This window comes from Poecilia latipinna, unplaced genomic scaffold (assembly GCF_001443285.1).
Source record: "Poecilia latipinna isolate Pla-1442-1.1 unplaced genomic scaffold, P_latipinna-1.0 Scaffold602, whole genome shotgun sequence".
In the NCBI taxonomy this organism is placed as follows: domain Eukaryota; kingdom Metazoa; phylum Chordata; class Actinopteri; order Cyprinodontiformes; family Poeciliidae; genus Poecilia; species Poecilia latipinna.
Window position 1 is genome coordinate 44,187 of NW_015113218.1, and position 14,321 is coordinate 58,507.

At 37.8% G+C, this 14,321-nt stretch overlaps 1 protein-coding gene across 6 annotated transcripts; it reads right to left on the minus strand.

Annotated features, from left to right (window-relative positions):
- Positions 1 to 536: 536 nt before the first annotated feature.
- sppl2a (signal peptide peptidase like 2A) lies at positions 537 to 13,489 on the minus strand. 6 transcript variants are annotated; one of them, XM_015042789.1, is made up of 18 exons: positions 13,233 to 13,489; positions 11,097 to 11,207; positions 10,809 to 10,991; positions 10,106 to 10,195; positions 9,373 to 9,506; positions 8,018 to 8,169; positions 7,804 to 7,900; positions 6,846 to 6,947; positions 6,426 to 6,507; positions 6,078 to 6,152; positions 5,946 to 6,002; positions 4,497 to 4,550; positions 3,897 to 3,996; positions 3,724 to 3,804; positions 3,483 to 3,643; positions 1,663 to 1,699; positions 1,160 to 1,534; positions 537 to 1,024 (listed from the first exon to the last, which is right to left on the minus strand). In XM_015042789.1, exons 1-17 carry the CDS (start codon positions 13,290 to 13,292, stop codon positions 1,518 to 1,520), a joined length of 1,593 nt encoding a protein of 530 aa, XP_014898275.1. In that variant the 5' UTR covers positions 13,293 to 13,489; the 3' UTR covers positions 537 to 1,024; positions 1,160 to 1,517. The 6 variants fall into 6 exon arrangements, with proteins under 6 accessions (XP_014898275.1, XP_014898276.1, XP_014898273.1 ...); XM_015042790.1 differs by having other exon boundaries at positions 1,663 to 1,696; positions 13,233 to 13,488; XM_015042787.1 differs by lacking the exon at positions 1,160 to 1,534 and having other exon boundaries at positions 1,663 to 1,696; positions 13,233 to 13,488.
- Between the last annotated feature and the right edge of the window lie 832 nt (positions 13,490 to 14,321).

Sequence of the window (14,321 nt, forward strand, 5' to 3'; positions counted from 1 at the left end):
TTGATGACAACGCAGGACAGAAAGCATACCTTTGCATATGTGGAAATACATAGTCTTTAATTTGTCTTTTAAATTTTTTTCACCCTTTGTACAATTTCACAACTATTACATATTTTGGAGTTTCACAACTTTTTACATCAGGACAGAAGTTTTTATTTATTAATTTATTTATTTCAAAATAGCTCAAGCTCAGAGTAAATTTGTAACACCTGCAAACTTCAAGTCCTTCCACAGATTATTTAGGGGGGTCCAAGTAAAGGGTGGTGAGACACGTGCCCACCATACTTTTCAGAATTATCTGCTACTTTTTGCCGGTCTATCATATAAAAGTCTAACAAAATGCAAACATGTGTGTGGCTGTAACATGACAAAATGCAATATCCACATTATGACACTACAAAATCCATTTGTTTATTCTGTGGCTCTGCAAAAATGTAAAAAAAAATTCTTTCCTCTTTAAAATGCCCAGCACACAAAACATATTTCAAAGATAATAAAATTTTAATGTTTAAAAAAAACCAAAAACACGCACACACAGGAGATTAAGTAGTTTCTTTATTATAAGGCAAAGGGAAAAAAAATCATATCTTACAAAAAAGATTATACAGAAAACCCAGTTATCAAACTTATATTATTCTGCAGGTAGATGTTATTTAAACCCCCCTCATTCTGTCAAGCCAGATTCTATAAAGTGCTTTCTAATTTCGTTTACCGCCGAGGCGAAGTCATCGCTGATTTCTGCTAGTAAACATAACAGACCTCTCAGGCACTACAAGACGTTTCAATTACTCCAACATCTCCTGTGGGCTGATCTGGTAGTTCCCAAGCTCCCGATCACATCAGTAAAAGTGATTCTAAGTTGTCAGAAAAGTCAGAATAGACAGTGTTCCCTTGCAATGCAAATGTGAAATAAAAACAAAAAAAAAAAACAAAAAAAACAACCATTGTAAAAAAAAGAAAAAAAAAGTGATTCCAGCAGTCGGAGCTCAGCAGCTTTCCCCTATGGACCGGTCAGTTCTTCCCTCTAAAATAAAAGGTAAAACAAAAAAATAAAAATTAACAAAGGGTGTTAATTTATTTAAAGTGTTCAATGGTCTCATACTGCTCAGTGCGAAAACTGTAGATCCAAAAGCAGGCAAGCAGAAAATCTTAGCATTACCTCCTAAACCATCCAAACTCCATGCAATAGCTCTCCAACGCTAACCGCAAGCAACAGCATGCAAAAAGGTCGAACGAATATCAACTCATTATTATCCCTGTTGATTGGAAAGGACGAATGAATGCGGGAGATGAGGAAGACGAGTAGCTGCACAACATAATGCAGAAACAAAGAGATGAAGTTAAAGAGCTGTTCCAGGGCCACAACTTTTATTTAAGCCGCATCAAATAAGTGTTGGCCTTTCATCTGAATTGTTTCTTTTTGTTGTTTTTTTGTCATGTGGAGACACCTGGTGGTCTGTTTGTGGAAAACACTTTGATGTTCCACATGGCAGTTTTCATTTGTTGGGATTTGCGTCTTAGCGAGACGCTGACCCTGGAAATCAGGAGATAGAAAAGGGGAGAGGGGGAAATAAAAGCTTGTGAGAGGTGATGAGTGGTAAGAAGCAACACTAATGAGAGGAAATAGGCAAAAGAAGGGATCTGGGTCGGAGAGAAGCACACCTGGCAGCAAAGGTTCCCTGGATGAATCCAAAACCTGCTGAAAATTAATCAAAGACAGAATCACATCTTGCTTCTGCTCCCCTCTCTCTCTCACACACACAGAAACACACAACCAAATGCTTAAAAATGTTCGCAAAAGAACAACAACATTGTTTATTGCAATTAGGCCCGACTAGTCCAATAACACATGTTGCTAGACGATAAATTGTCCCAGAAGTTATTGCCATGAACGATAAAATTGCTGTTTTGAGACCATTTTCAGGAAATATAGTAGTAATGACCTAATAATGCAAAAAAAAAACCACATTCATTTATAACAATAGATTGTTTTTTTTTATGTAGACGTCTGAAACTGATCTTTGAGGAAAAGTTTGTGGAAATCTAATTTTTATACCAAAACAGGCAACACGTATCACCTGAGCTGAGGAGAATAAACGGGAAAACTTCAGCAGTGGTGATGAAACAGCTCAAACAACAGACTCAAATTATTATTTTTACTGTTATCCTAATAATGCCACAGCAGTAAGCCAGAAGCTGTAGCTTCAGGAAACGGCTTGGAACACAAGTTTCCAACCCAAAATGGCCTCCCGTAAAATATCTGAAATACCTTTGCTAACAGAACTGTGTGAGGAGAAATTCTACCGTTTGTCTAAAAGCAAACAACGCAGTCTGCGAAGAGCTTGCAAGAGAACACGTCGTTATCATAGGTATGCAGCACCTTTTTAAAGGCAAACAGTAACACGACGCCAACCTGCAAATAGAAAGCTGCTTGCTTCAGGGAAATTTTTATGCAAAAGCTGCTTTGAAACTGAAGAACAGCTTCAATGTGTTAGGCAACGCCATCCTGTTTTGCAGCATTGAGCATATCGTGCTTTACAAAAGCATACATTTGAGCCGATTTACCAATTTTCCTCATGACAAGGAGAAACTTCAAGGGGATTTAGCGGGACTTGATGATAAGGACACAAAGCACTGGGTAATTTGTAAAGTGGAAGGAAAAACAAGACTTTGAAAGACGTTGCTCTGTTTTCATTTGGAAAAGAAATATTTGAAATTTAAAGGTGCAACGATTGCTTTTTTTTGTGGCTAATCATCTATTTTAATTTTGACCAATAAAAAAAAAAATGAAGAAAAAAAAGAGGGTAAAAATTGATTTTGTTGTTGTATATAGTCTGTAAAAAGAAATCGGATCAGGATAAAATTGGCGTAGTTAAAAAAAAAAAAAATCGGAAATAAAATCTTTGATCAGTACAAGTCTGAAGGTAGAGAAGAGCTAAATAAATAAATAAAAATCAGGGGAGCGCCGGTTGTAGTTTTCGGGCTGATCTTTAAAAAAAAAAACCTGACCTGCCGACTCTGATTTTGGTCAATACCAATTTTTTTTTTTTTTTTTGTCTGAAAAGTTCTTTTGTGACATTGTGGGCAGGGTCTGTGTCACGCTAGAGTAGAAGCAGAGATAGATGAGATCGGTTTCACATGTAAATATCAGCCAATCTCCCAAAATGACGGAAATCGGTGCAGCCCCTTCTCAAACAGTTAGCGTGTATTCATGTTCAGTCCCCTTGTGGTCAACATACTGAAGAATCACATTTTGCTTTAGGTGACTTATGTACGTTTTATTCAGGGTAGCAGAGTAAAGGAGAGCAAACACAGATATATTCCAGGTTTTTCAACTTTTAATTTTTAAATTAATTGGTAAGGCATGTATTATTATCTTTCCACCCTGCAACTATGCATCACTACTGGTGTGCTTGGTTGTTGTGGGACAAACTTCAAACCGAGCCATTCTGACTCTGCTCTTCACACGCCGCTTTTCTCACCTCGTATGTCGTTCCCGTCCAGAACTGCCTCATCTCCCCCCTGCAGCCCGCAACCACGGCGGAGGTTATCAAGGTGAAAGGCACCAGGTAGAGCAGGGCGGGCTGGCCCATCCCCGACAGAAGCATCACTGCAAAGGTCAGCACCAGTCCCAGGAGGTAGGCTGCCAGGAGCAAGCGGGATGGATATCAAGATACGAGCAAAACACAATATACGCATATAAAAATAAATAAGGAAAATTACCAAAAACGCAGCTGATGAAGTAGACATGCTTCCTGCTGTTGACCCAAATGTCAAACCTGCTGCAATAGGCCACCAGGAGGCCTGTTGGGTAAAGGACAATCCAAGAGCAAAGTGATGAGCAGTCGCTGATCAGTACTTTTAAAATGTCGACCTCAACAGGCGTTGAATCTCACCTGGGACAATGATATCTCCGTAACCGAGGATGGAGAACTGCAGCCCACACAGGTTCTGAGTCCAAGCTGAGAACCGCGGGACGCGCATCACCACGGGTATCTGCACATGTGGAGAGTCTTTTTTTAATGGCAGAGCAGTCGCTGGAGCAGGGCTAAATACAGCGGCTAATGCTTTATGAACGCAACGTCTGTAATGCTGCGGTGTTTGAAATCAGAGTCTGCAAAAGCAGTGGCGCCCCAAGGGGGAAACATCTGGGGCTGGAAGGAGGCACCCTAAAAGTTTTAATGGCCTGGTCCCCCACATGAAAATTTTCTTGGGGCGCCACTACTTCACTATGCTTTGTTCTTTGCCTTCAACTCAGTAACTTTGTGTAAATTTAGTCTTGTTGTGCTGATAGAGAAAACACAACAGTTCATTTGGACTGCCCTAGAAGAACAGAAAGAAAAACAATGCACAAAGTAAAGGTCCACTCCCATATTTTTAAGTTGCCAATCCTGCTAGAGACATAAAAAGGTTCCTTCCTCCACCTTTCCCCCAGGATGAAGCATAACAAATGAAAAAAAAAAAAGGTAGTGGATGGGTAACAAGTCAAGTCTTACTTTCTCAGAAGGAGGCTGGGGTTCAGCTGGGATCTCCACCATGTTACCTTGTGTCTAAGACAGAGCCCACCCAACCCCAGCGCACAGTTAGTAGATCAGTCTACAGTTCCCCTCAGGGCATTCACAGCAGCCTGGATGCTAATAAAGCTGCTAACAGTTTGAAAGAGAATATCACCAAGCTTAGCTTAGCTTGTAGCTTACGAGTGCCCCCCCACCCCACCCTTAACCTCCCCAAGATGAAAACACCTGCACATGCGTTAATAATGCTTTACACTGACAGGAAGGACGGTTTGCCTTATTAGGTAACAGACAAAAACTGAAAAATAGCATTTAAAAAAAGATACATGTGCATCTCAATCAGTTAAAATATCAATACAAAGTTTTATCCAAAAAGTGAAATATAAGGCAGCATTTTTCCCCTTGTACTTGTCCACCTTTCTCCTTCCACTCAACTTTCCGTGTACAAAGTACTCATTGTACAGCTGACTCTTTGTCAATGGCCTGTTTTGGCTTCTGGAGAATGGTAATGACACAAGTCATTAGGCCGTGACTGCACAGAACAGACGATAACGTGACCAAAAAGGTAAATAAACATAAACGGTAAAATGGACACTGTTGTTAGTAATGAAGGTATATAGTAGGATTTTCCTGTTTTTAATTGAATTTTTAAAAATTCATTAATATTTTGATGACAATCTGGTTTACCGAGATGCACATGTACTTTTGCACACTGCAAAGCCAGACCACATTTTCCAGTAAGTTAAACAGAGGCTTTAATAAATTACAGAGCCAAAACTGGTCACATTTTAAAGAACATTTGAAAGATGACACAGAAATAGCTGGAGTGACTGGAGTTTTGTCCTGATAAATGAATTGAAAATTGAGCAACACACTCCCTGGCCCCTCTTATTGTAGATACCATGAATTATTACGGTAATTATATAGTAATTTTCCCTCATTAAAAAAAATCCTACAGAAGTTTAAGTGAAGTTTGTAAACAGAAAATATATTTTTACAACAATATTGATCATTCCTGATAAAGTAATGCCATTTCCATGTCTGTGGAGCTTTTTTGTGCCTGTCCTTTAGTTTGCAGCGGTTCAGTCTTGACATTTAACACATTTCTGAAGAATTAACATTCAGTTTCCTGTTCCTAAATAGGGGTACAATAGTTATTTGCCTCAGAACGTTACAAAACTGCATGATTAGGTTTGGGAAACGGTTTCGCCTTCAACGACCTTTTCCAACACCACATAATAGGAAGTTTCTGACCGAAACTCTTTGTCTAACGCTCACTCGCTTCCCTACATAAGAATTTGACTCAGATCACCATATTTGGGCACGCAAATATGATTTTCAAAAACAAAAAGATTATTTGTGATGATTTTAGCAATTTATCTTCACAGTTTCTATATGAAATTATAAATATAAAACTGTTGGAGAAATTACCTTCTCTCCAGACGCGTCGGGGCCGAGAGCGACCTGCACCATGATGCTGACTCCATTCTGGTCAAGAGCAAAAAGAGTGGAAGTTAATTACAAGCAAATTACAATACAGAAAAACAGCTTATTTATACAAACCTTTGTGAAGAAAGGAGTTATGAACACAAAGAAGACGTCATACAGCAGGAGGAGACTCAGCAGGATCACACAGATCTGTCAGAAATAAGACAAGTTAATATAAAAAAGCTGATTCTAGATCAGAGAAATCCTACAGATAATCCTAAACTGCTAGGTAATTATTTCAAATAAAGCAAATCAAAAATTATATCCTGGCCAATTCTACAAGTTTAAAATGGAAAACATAAACAGCCTAAAAGAAAATACTAGGTGAATTCTCCCCCAGAGCAAACACAATAAAATGAAACACAATATAAACGAATAAAATGCTGAGGCTACAGCCGTGTAGGTGTGTATGTATGTGTGTACCTTGAAATTGGACAGTGTGATGGTCTTCATGAAGTTGAGGCAAAAAGCAATGCCAAGCAAGTTCTGCAGGATCCAGATCCATCTGTGAGGACAAAACAGCTTTTTAACCAGATATGAGAAATCGACCACTGACAGGAACCGGACGGTTTTATAATTGGAGATCGGCTGATCAGAAACTAAAAACTAAAACTAAAAGTTACCCAGTCAGCGTCAAAAATATAAACCAGGTCTTCAAATTCACATGAACTAATGAGGATGATGAAGTGTGTGTTGCTCTGTGAGAAGCCAACAATTTGGGCGTTTCCAACTCAATTCTGCTTCACTTCAAATCAGACGCCTGCTTTAATATCAGAGAGAAATGGAACCAAAACAGAACAGAGGGTGCGTGTGTGTGTGCGCGTGTGTGTGACATGACAGTACCTGTCTTCATTTCTGTACACTCCCCAGATCACAGCGACAGTAATGCACACAGAAGCCAGCAGGATGGACCTCACTGACAAGTTCTTGTTGTACACAGAAAAGCTGAGAAAAAACACACACATACACACACACCAATGATTCAGGGTGCATTAAACAGCTGAAGCTGCTGGAAACACAGAAATAACACACACACCGCTCACAGGGCTCTCTGTGTGACACACTCTTGGTGTGAACACACGGTCTGGGTTGTTTGTTTGGAGTAATGGTGACTGAATAACTGCATAAATGAGGAGATGGGAATATTTCCTAATGGTAACTCATCTACGAAATGTTCGATTTCAAAATATTATTTCTAGGGCTGAAACTAAAGATTATTTTAGGAATCGATTATTCAGATGATTAATCTGATTAAAAAATTGCCACATTCTTCAGATTTTTCATTAAACCACTTTTTTATTTTTTATACAAAATTAAAAATACATTAAAAGGTGCAAATAAAGAATGAGAAAATAAACATTCCGCAGCATTAAATGCAATAACGTAGCATTCATTTAGTATACACTTGATCATTTGCATTAATCGATTAATAAATGGATAGCAAAAAGGTCCTCAAACCAACATTTTGTTCTTTACAGAATTTGAACCAGGTAATGTAAAAACTAAATCTAACTTTAAAAAAAACATCTAAAATGTACATATATTTTGTACAGTTTTGGCCTAATTCCTGCTCTGAGTGTGTTGTTCTTTCAACAGATGACCTTCTTTTGAGTCTGTATCCTCCAGCTAGTGATAAATCGATTCCTAGATTATCCGATTATTTCAATAAGCGATTAATCTGATTAATCTTTTCAACCCCAATTATTTCCAGCTTTTTTACATTTTTGTGAAGAAAAAAATAATCCACTTTGCACATCTTTCCAAGTGCATTTTATAATACCGGAAGAAGTGAGGCTCATACCTTAAAGTGCCACAACGGATTAAGTCTAGCACTGCATCCAGGCAGCTGAACAGTGCTGAGGCAGTGGCGAAACAGAAGATGGCGATAATGATGTAAACTGTGAAAGGAAAAACGGAAAAAGAAAACAAAATGCGCCAGTTAAAAAACATAAAATAAACTCCTTGTATGATTATTCCAATCCCAACAAGTGATTGGCTTATTCTGTTCCGCTCACCGAGGACTTTGTAGAAGAAGTACATGAGCACCAGCATCCCGCACATCACAATGACGAAGATGATGATGTTGAGGGGGGAGTAGAGCACTCTGCTGCTGTCCGTTTTGTGTTCTTCTGCTCCTCCTCCGGCAGCGAAGCTCTTCAGTCGTTCGCTGGTGTGAAAAAGGGGAAATGTGTTTGAGCAAAAATCTAAAATGGCTGAGTAATTTAACAGCAGTTTTCGTGTATCGTATTTTCCGCACTATAAAGGCGCACCTAAAAACCTTCAATTTCCTCAAAAGCTGACAGTGCGCCTTATAATCTGATGCGCCTTATATATGGACCAATATTGAGCCACAACAGGTCTAGCAACTACGGTAAGCAGCCGCCGACTTCATTTTCGTAGAAGAAGAAGTGCGCGGTGCATGCTGGGATAGTTGTCGGAACGCTGGTTTGTTAATAAAGTTTGACTGACCTATCTACCTACCGACTGTCTATAATCAGGTCGTCTGCAGATCATTTAGCACCACGTTCTCCATGAACATGCTGTGCGCAAACGGAGAAGGGTGACCATCATCCGGCCCGGTCACGGAAGGCTCTCCTCGCCTACCGGAGTCGGACTGTTTTATTGACATTCCGTTTAGTGCAGCTCCATCTAGTGGATGCATAACGTAACTCCAGCCTCTACTGTAGCGTCTATTCTATGCTACAATAGAGCATAGAATAGGTGTGCCTTATGCATGAAAAAAGTTTTAAAATAGGCCATTCATTGAAGGTGCACCTTATAATTCAGTGCGCCTTATAGTGCGGAAAATATGGTAATTACACAAAATAGCTGTCATGCTCCTAATAGATTAACACCAGTAGTGTGACAAGCTGGTTAGTTAGTCAGGCTGTCTCGTCAGGTAGCCAGATTCAGTCTGAAACTTTCAAACTGTTACTTTAAAGCAGAAACCCCAACAAGTGTTGATACTAGTTTCCTACTTCCGTTTATATCGCTACGTAAACTAACCATTCCTGGAATATGCTCCTATAACTAACAACATTTATCGTATCGTTTGTAACTTATTGTGAACATTTTCTCAAGAATTTTGATTTATTGTTTTGTTGGTATGTCACAATAAACAATGTTAAACAAAACTGACATTTTTCATCAGAAATGTTAATTTATCAATTTTTTCTGATGTTTGATCCACGGGTGAATAAATAAATGTTGGTAAATTCGACAATTTGAATAAATGCCATTGCTGTATGCAGTTTACTGATATAATAATAATGTTATGACAAAAGTAAAATGTTTAGCTGCACAGCGAAATAAAGCTTTCGCTCACACCGCCCCTATGAAACTTCAAGCTCTCTGAAGTACCAACTCTCACCGTTCACACGCTCCACTCCATAAGCCGCCCAAAGCCACCGTTGCTATAGCGATCAGCAGTAGGACGACGATGTTCAGATCAATCTTAGAGTACTGCGGCGCGTACAGCTTCACTTCCATTCCTTCGCCGAACACCTGGAGGAAAAACAAGAGGTTAACAGTTCTGATGGCTGACACCAGGTAAGATCAGGGCTGCAGCTAACGATTAATCTATTTAATCTATCAATTATTCTGACAATTAATCAATTAATCGGATTAAAAAGTGGCAGATTTTTCATTTAAACCCTTTTTTTTTTTACATTATATTCAATTAGATTACATTAAAAGATGCAAGTTAATTCCTTTTACAAATAAGAAGATAAACATTTTACAGTCTAAAATGCAATAACATATCAGGGGTTTTGAGTAGAACATAATGACGGACAAAGTTTTTTCATCTTAAATGCAAAATGTTTATGTTGTTTGTACAATTTTGACATTTTTCAGCAAATGGCCTTCATACTCCACTTCACGATTAATCGATCACTAAATTAGCCAACAATTATTTCAATAATCAATTAATCTCAGTTAATTGTTTCCGACACAGATAAGATTGAAGTCTTTTTGGTAAAACTAGTGCCATTTCTATACGCAATACTGTAACTTACATAATATGACTACATTTTAAATTTGCTCTTGGAGGAGATGAAATCCGATCCAATAAAATGCAGAGACAGAAAGCAACCCCCACTTACACGCTTGGCCGACAGGAAGTCCCTGTATCTCATGAGAGCCAGAGGAATGAGGACCTTTGGATACTCTGACTCGTTGGCTGATGGAGTGACCTGAGGAGCAGAGTTGGCAACCACACCAAATAAACTTGTGTAGCCTGGAACAAGAAAAGTCTACAAGGTTCAGTAAAGATAATCTGTTTAGCTCAGAAACAAGAGTACAATCATAGAAACAGTCATTAAACAGTCATTCCTTATTGCTGTATGGATATCTGTATGTTTGTTTGCTTTCCCAAAAATGATTTGCCTGACAACTACAGTTCTGGTTACGCCTCTTACGGAAAAAAGCTTTTAACAAGTTTCCATAACTTTGCCTGAGCTTTAACAAATTAAAAGAATTTTTGTGAAAAAGTCAGAAAATACAGAAAATTAATGCCGAATATAGAATTTTATACAAGAGAACATTTCACTTCCTGTGGTTTTCTTTTAGTCATTTCAATACAAAAGGAGAAACAAGTTCTTGATTTAGCCAAAGTTGGAAGCAAAACCTGTAAAACTGATTTAGTCTTTCTATACTTTTTCAAGAAACTGAGATTTTTTTTATCTCATAGAAAAAAAAAAAACAATATTGAGTATTTAACAACTAAAATTAAACAGTAAAAAAAGGCATGTATTTTATCTTTTTCCCCCCCCCAACCAAAAATTCAATTTCATCTAAATGTCTTACCAGTGTTGTGTTGCTCGCAATAAGCAGCGCCTTAGCACCAAGTTTTTGGGCTATGATGGCCTTCTGACTGAATCCGCATTCTCCCCTCATCACCACCAGAGCTTTGCCCTGTACCACCTCTGGTCGGACTCCCGAGTCGTCACACAGCACAGTGGACGTCAGATTCACCAGCTTGTATGTCGTCTGATAAAAAAAAAAAAAAAATTAAATTAAATAAACAATGAGCAGGTAGTGTAAGGAGACAAGCAAGGCCAGAGTTTCCTGAAGTGAAGATAACTGATAACTTACAGCTTTATCGAGCGTTTCTTCAAGAGGAGTCCAGGAGTGATTGAAGACGAGGCAGTAGTCCCGAACTAAACTTCCATTTGAGATGTGCAAAACAGCCTCTTGGCAATTTACCTGTAGGTGAAGAAATACAATGGATATTTTAAACCTAATTCCACTTTTTTAAATAAATTTTTAATAAAATTAATCGCGCCAACATGACTAAATGGAGACCCCGGATAACAATATTTAAGCATCCTACAAGTTAATCTTTATTTTAGTCAGTGGTTGGAGTGGAGAAAGCAAGTTATTTACATGGTTGAAACGATTAATCGGATTAATCAAATATTGAAATAATCGTCAACTGATTTAGAAATCAACTAATTGTTAACTGGAGTATACAGACTGAAAAAAAATAATTTGCTGGAGAAAAAAAAACATATTCAGAGTCACAAAAGATCTGTACATTTTACATTCAACATAAAAACCTTTGTCAGTAAACATGTTTTAGCTAAAACTCCACAAGTGGCACACTTTTAGCTTCATCCGGATCAAATTCGCCAATTTATTGCATGTTACGCAATAAAATGTTTATTTTCTTATTAAAAAAAGGAATGAAATTATGTATTTATTTGCATCTTTTAGTGTACCGTATTTCTAACATTAAAAAAAGGCTTAAGTGCTTAAATGAAAAACCTGGAGAGTGTGCCATTTTTTAAAAATCCGATTAATCACCAGAATAATCGATGAAGTATTTGATTGTTAAGTTTTCTTTATTATTATTAAATCGTTATTGAACCAGATAAATCCCACTGAGACCAAGACCTCTTTCACAAGGATGACCCGGCCAAGAAGGGCAGCAGCACACGTCATGACAGATGAGACAAGTAAACAGAAAGAACAAAAATAGATATTAGAAACATCTAAACAACAGTTTGACACTGAAGGACACTCAGTTGTGACAATACTAATTTATAAAACAGTGGCAATTCAAGAAAACTGAGGGTATTCATTCTTGGATAATTACAAGACCAATGAGGATTTTTTTAAACCAGCATTTTATTTTTAGAGTAAAACATTTTCAGACCAATTAATGAGTCATTGCACAATTAGTGTTTTATGATTTTTGGATTCTGGATTCTTAATTAATGTGATTTAAAGAGGGTCAAAAGTGCTGCAATTAAAAAACAAACATGTTTTCATATTTACACTCATAAATAGCTTTTAAGAGTAACTGTGGTTGTTTGTCCATTGTGCACCCTGCATCTTACCTGTTCACCAGTGGATAGATGAAATATTTCTGTATGATTTTATCTTGCAGTTCACTCATGTAGACATATTATATAAATTCACACGCAGTTTTTTTCTATGACAAATACAGATTTATAATATAGTTATATTTTGACATTATACATTACCTTAAGTGCTAGAGTATGAATTACACAGTTTATTATTTTAAAGTTAATTTTAATATTTATCGGAATATTTAAATATCTATGCACAAATGTATAATTTTTTACGTATTTACAATGTTCCAAATGATCATATATATAAATATTTATTTTCAATGTTAAGTGATAAGTAAATATTTTTATAATGACTTATTTACTTGGCATGTGGCGCCTTCAGTTGTCTTCAGTACTCGTTTTTTTTTTCTTTTTTCTTTTCCTGATTTACCTTTAATCGGGACTAATGCCGTAAATAAAAACTTTGTTGCTATAGAGAAGTGGAGATTGGGAAAATCTCTCTACCTGAAACACAACTTAAACTAATGTTTAGACTGGCTAAATTGGTTTAAAAGGCCGTAAAACTTATTTATAACTATATGTAGTTGTATATTTTTATGCACAAATATATATTAGACCTATTAACGTGTCCGTGGAAAAGGAACGTGTTCAGTAGAAATACAAACAGTTTTCGGTGTTGTTTCTATGAGGCTGACTCAAAAACCAGAAAGCTAACACTAGTTAGCATTATTAGCTTCGCCTCTGCTCTCCGCATTCTGTCCGTTTTAAACCACAGCTCGGCTAAAACACACATCGGCGCCTTGTAACGACAAAACACGCAGGCTGGTGGCTCTCGGCGCTCCGTGTGTCACTGTGTTTTCGACAACAACATAGCTCTTTAAGCTCGACAGAAGCTAGTCTCTTTTAAACCTACCTGCGATATTAGAGAAATGACAGACAGAAGAGCGACGCCGAGCGCTCCTTTCGCCTCCATCTTCGTCTTTCCACGGACTTTGTTTTAATCTTGAATGTCAATTGCTCCCTGTGCGGTACAAGACCATTTTTGTTCGGCTGGAAGAGTTCGTATCGTGACGGTTGTTGTTTTCGCCGCTAATAGCTGCCCGGGCACTTCCTGTATTGGTTTGTGTCATGTGAGACACAAGCGGAGCCTTTTTAGTTTCTGTTCCTCTCACACAAGCGTTTTGGGCCTACTCGGAAATAAAAGTCCCTTCTAGTCGACGGGGAATTCCTGTCTCCTTCGAGCTTATGCGAAAGTATTCATACCCTTTAAACTTTTTACAAGTTTTTATCCTGCTACATCGAGCATTTTGGTGGTCAAGTTTATACAGGAATATAGGTATATAGGTTCCCATTCTAATATATATATATTAGAATGGGAATTAAATCAGATTAATGAACGAACTGTGACTAACTGAAACTGGAATGCTGAACATTTAACTTCAAAACTAATTACCTAATTAAGAAAACAAAGGAAATTTTAATTTTTCAGAACCACAAATGAATCACACAAGTGTTGTAAAACAGATTAACCCTGACATTTGGCGAGGATCAAGACCTCAGCTAAACGTGAAGGTCGGGAGAGGTCGGGTCACTGTCCAGGTTCAGACCTGCCCACCACTTTTTAACAGTAGGTCGTAAAACTCAGCGAAGGGTGAAAATGGGGTAGTCTTCAAGTTAGACCAAGAAATGTGGCATTTGGGCAAGATACGACTAGGGAAAGAGGGGAAAGTGAATATTGGAAAATGAAAACTAGCAGCTCTGAATTGTTCTGGAACCAGACTATCTCTTTCACGTAGCAGACTTATGCCAACAGGGTTGTTATGAACAAGCATGGGATCATTAGGTCCTTCTCAGAAATCAAAATAACAGAAAATAGTCAGAGATTTGATTTGATTTACCTTAAGAGGTGGAAGCTGGAAAGCCCAGAAACTGGTTCAAATAAATGCTTCCTCATGTATGCAAATGGCCCAGTCAAAGTCCAAACCTAGATCCAACAAAAAAA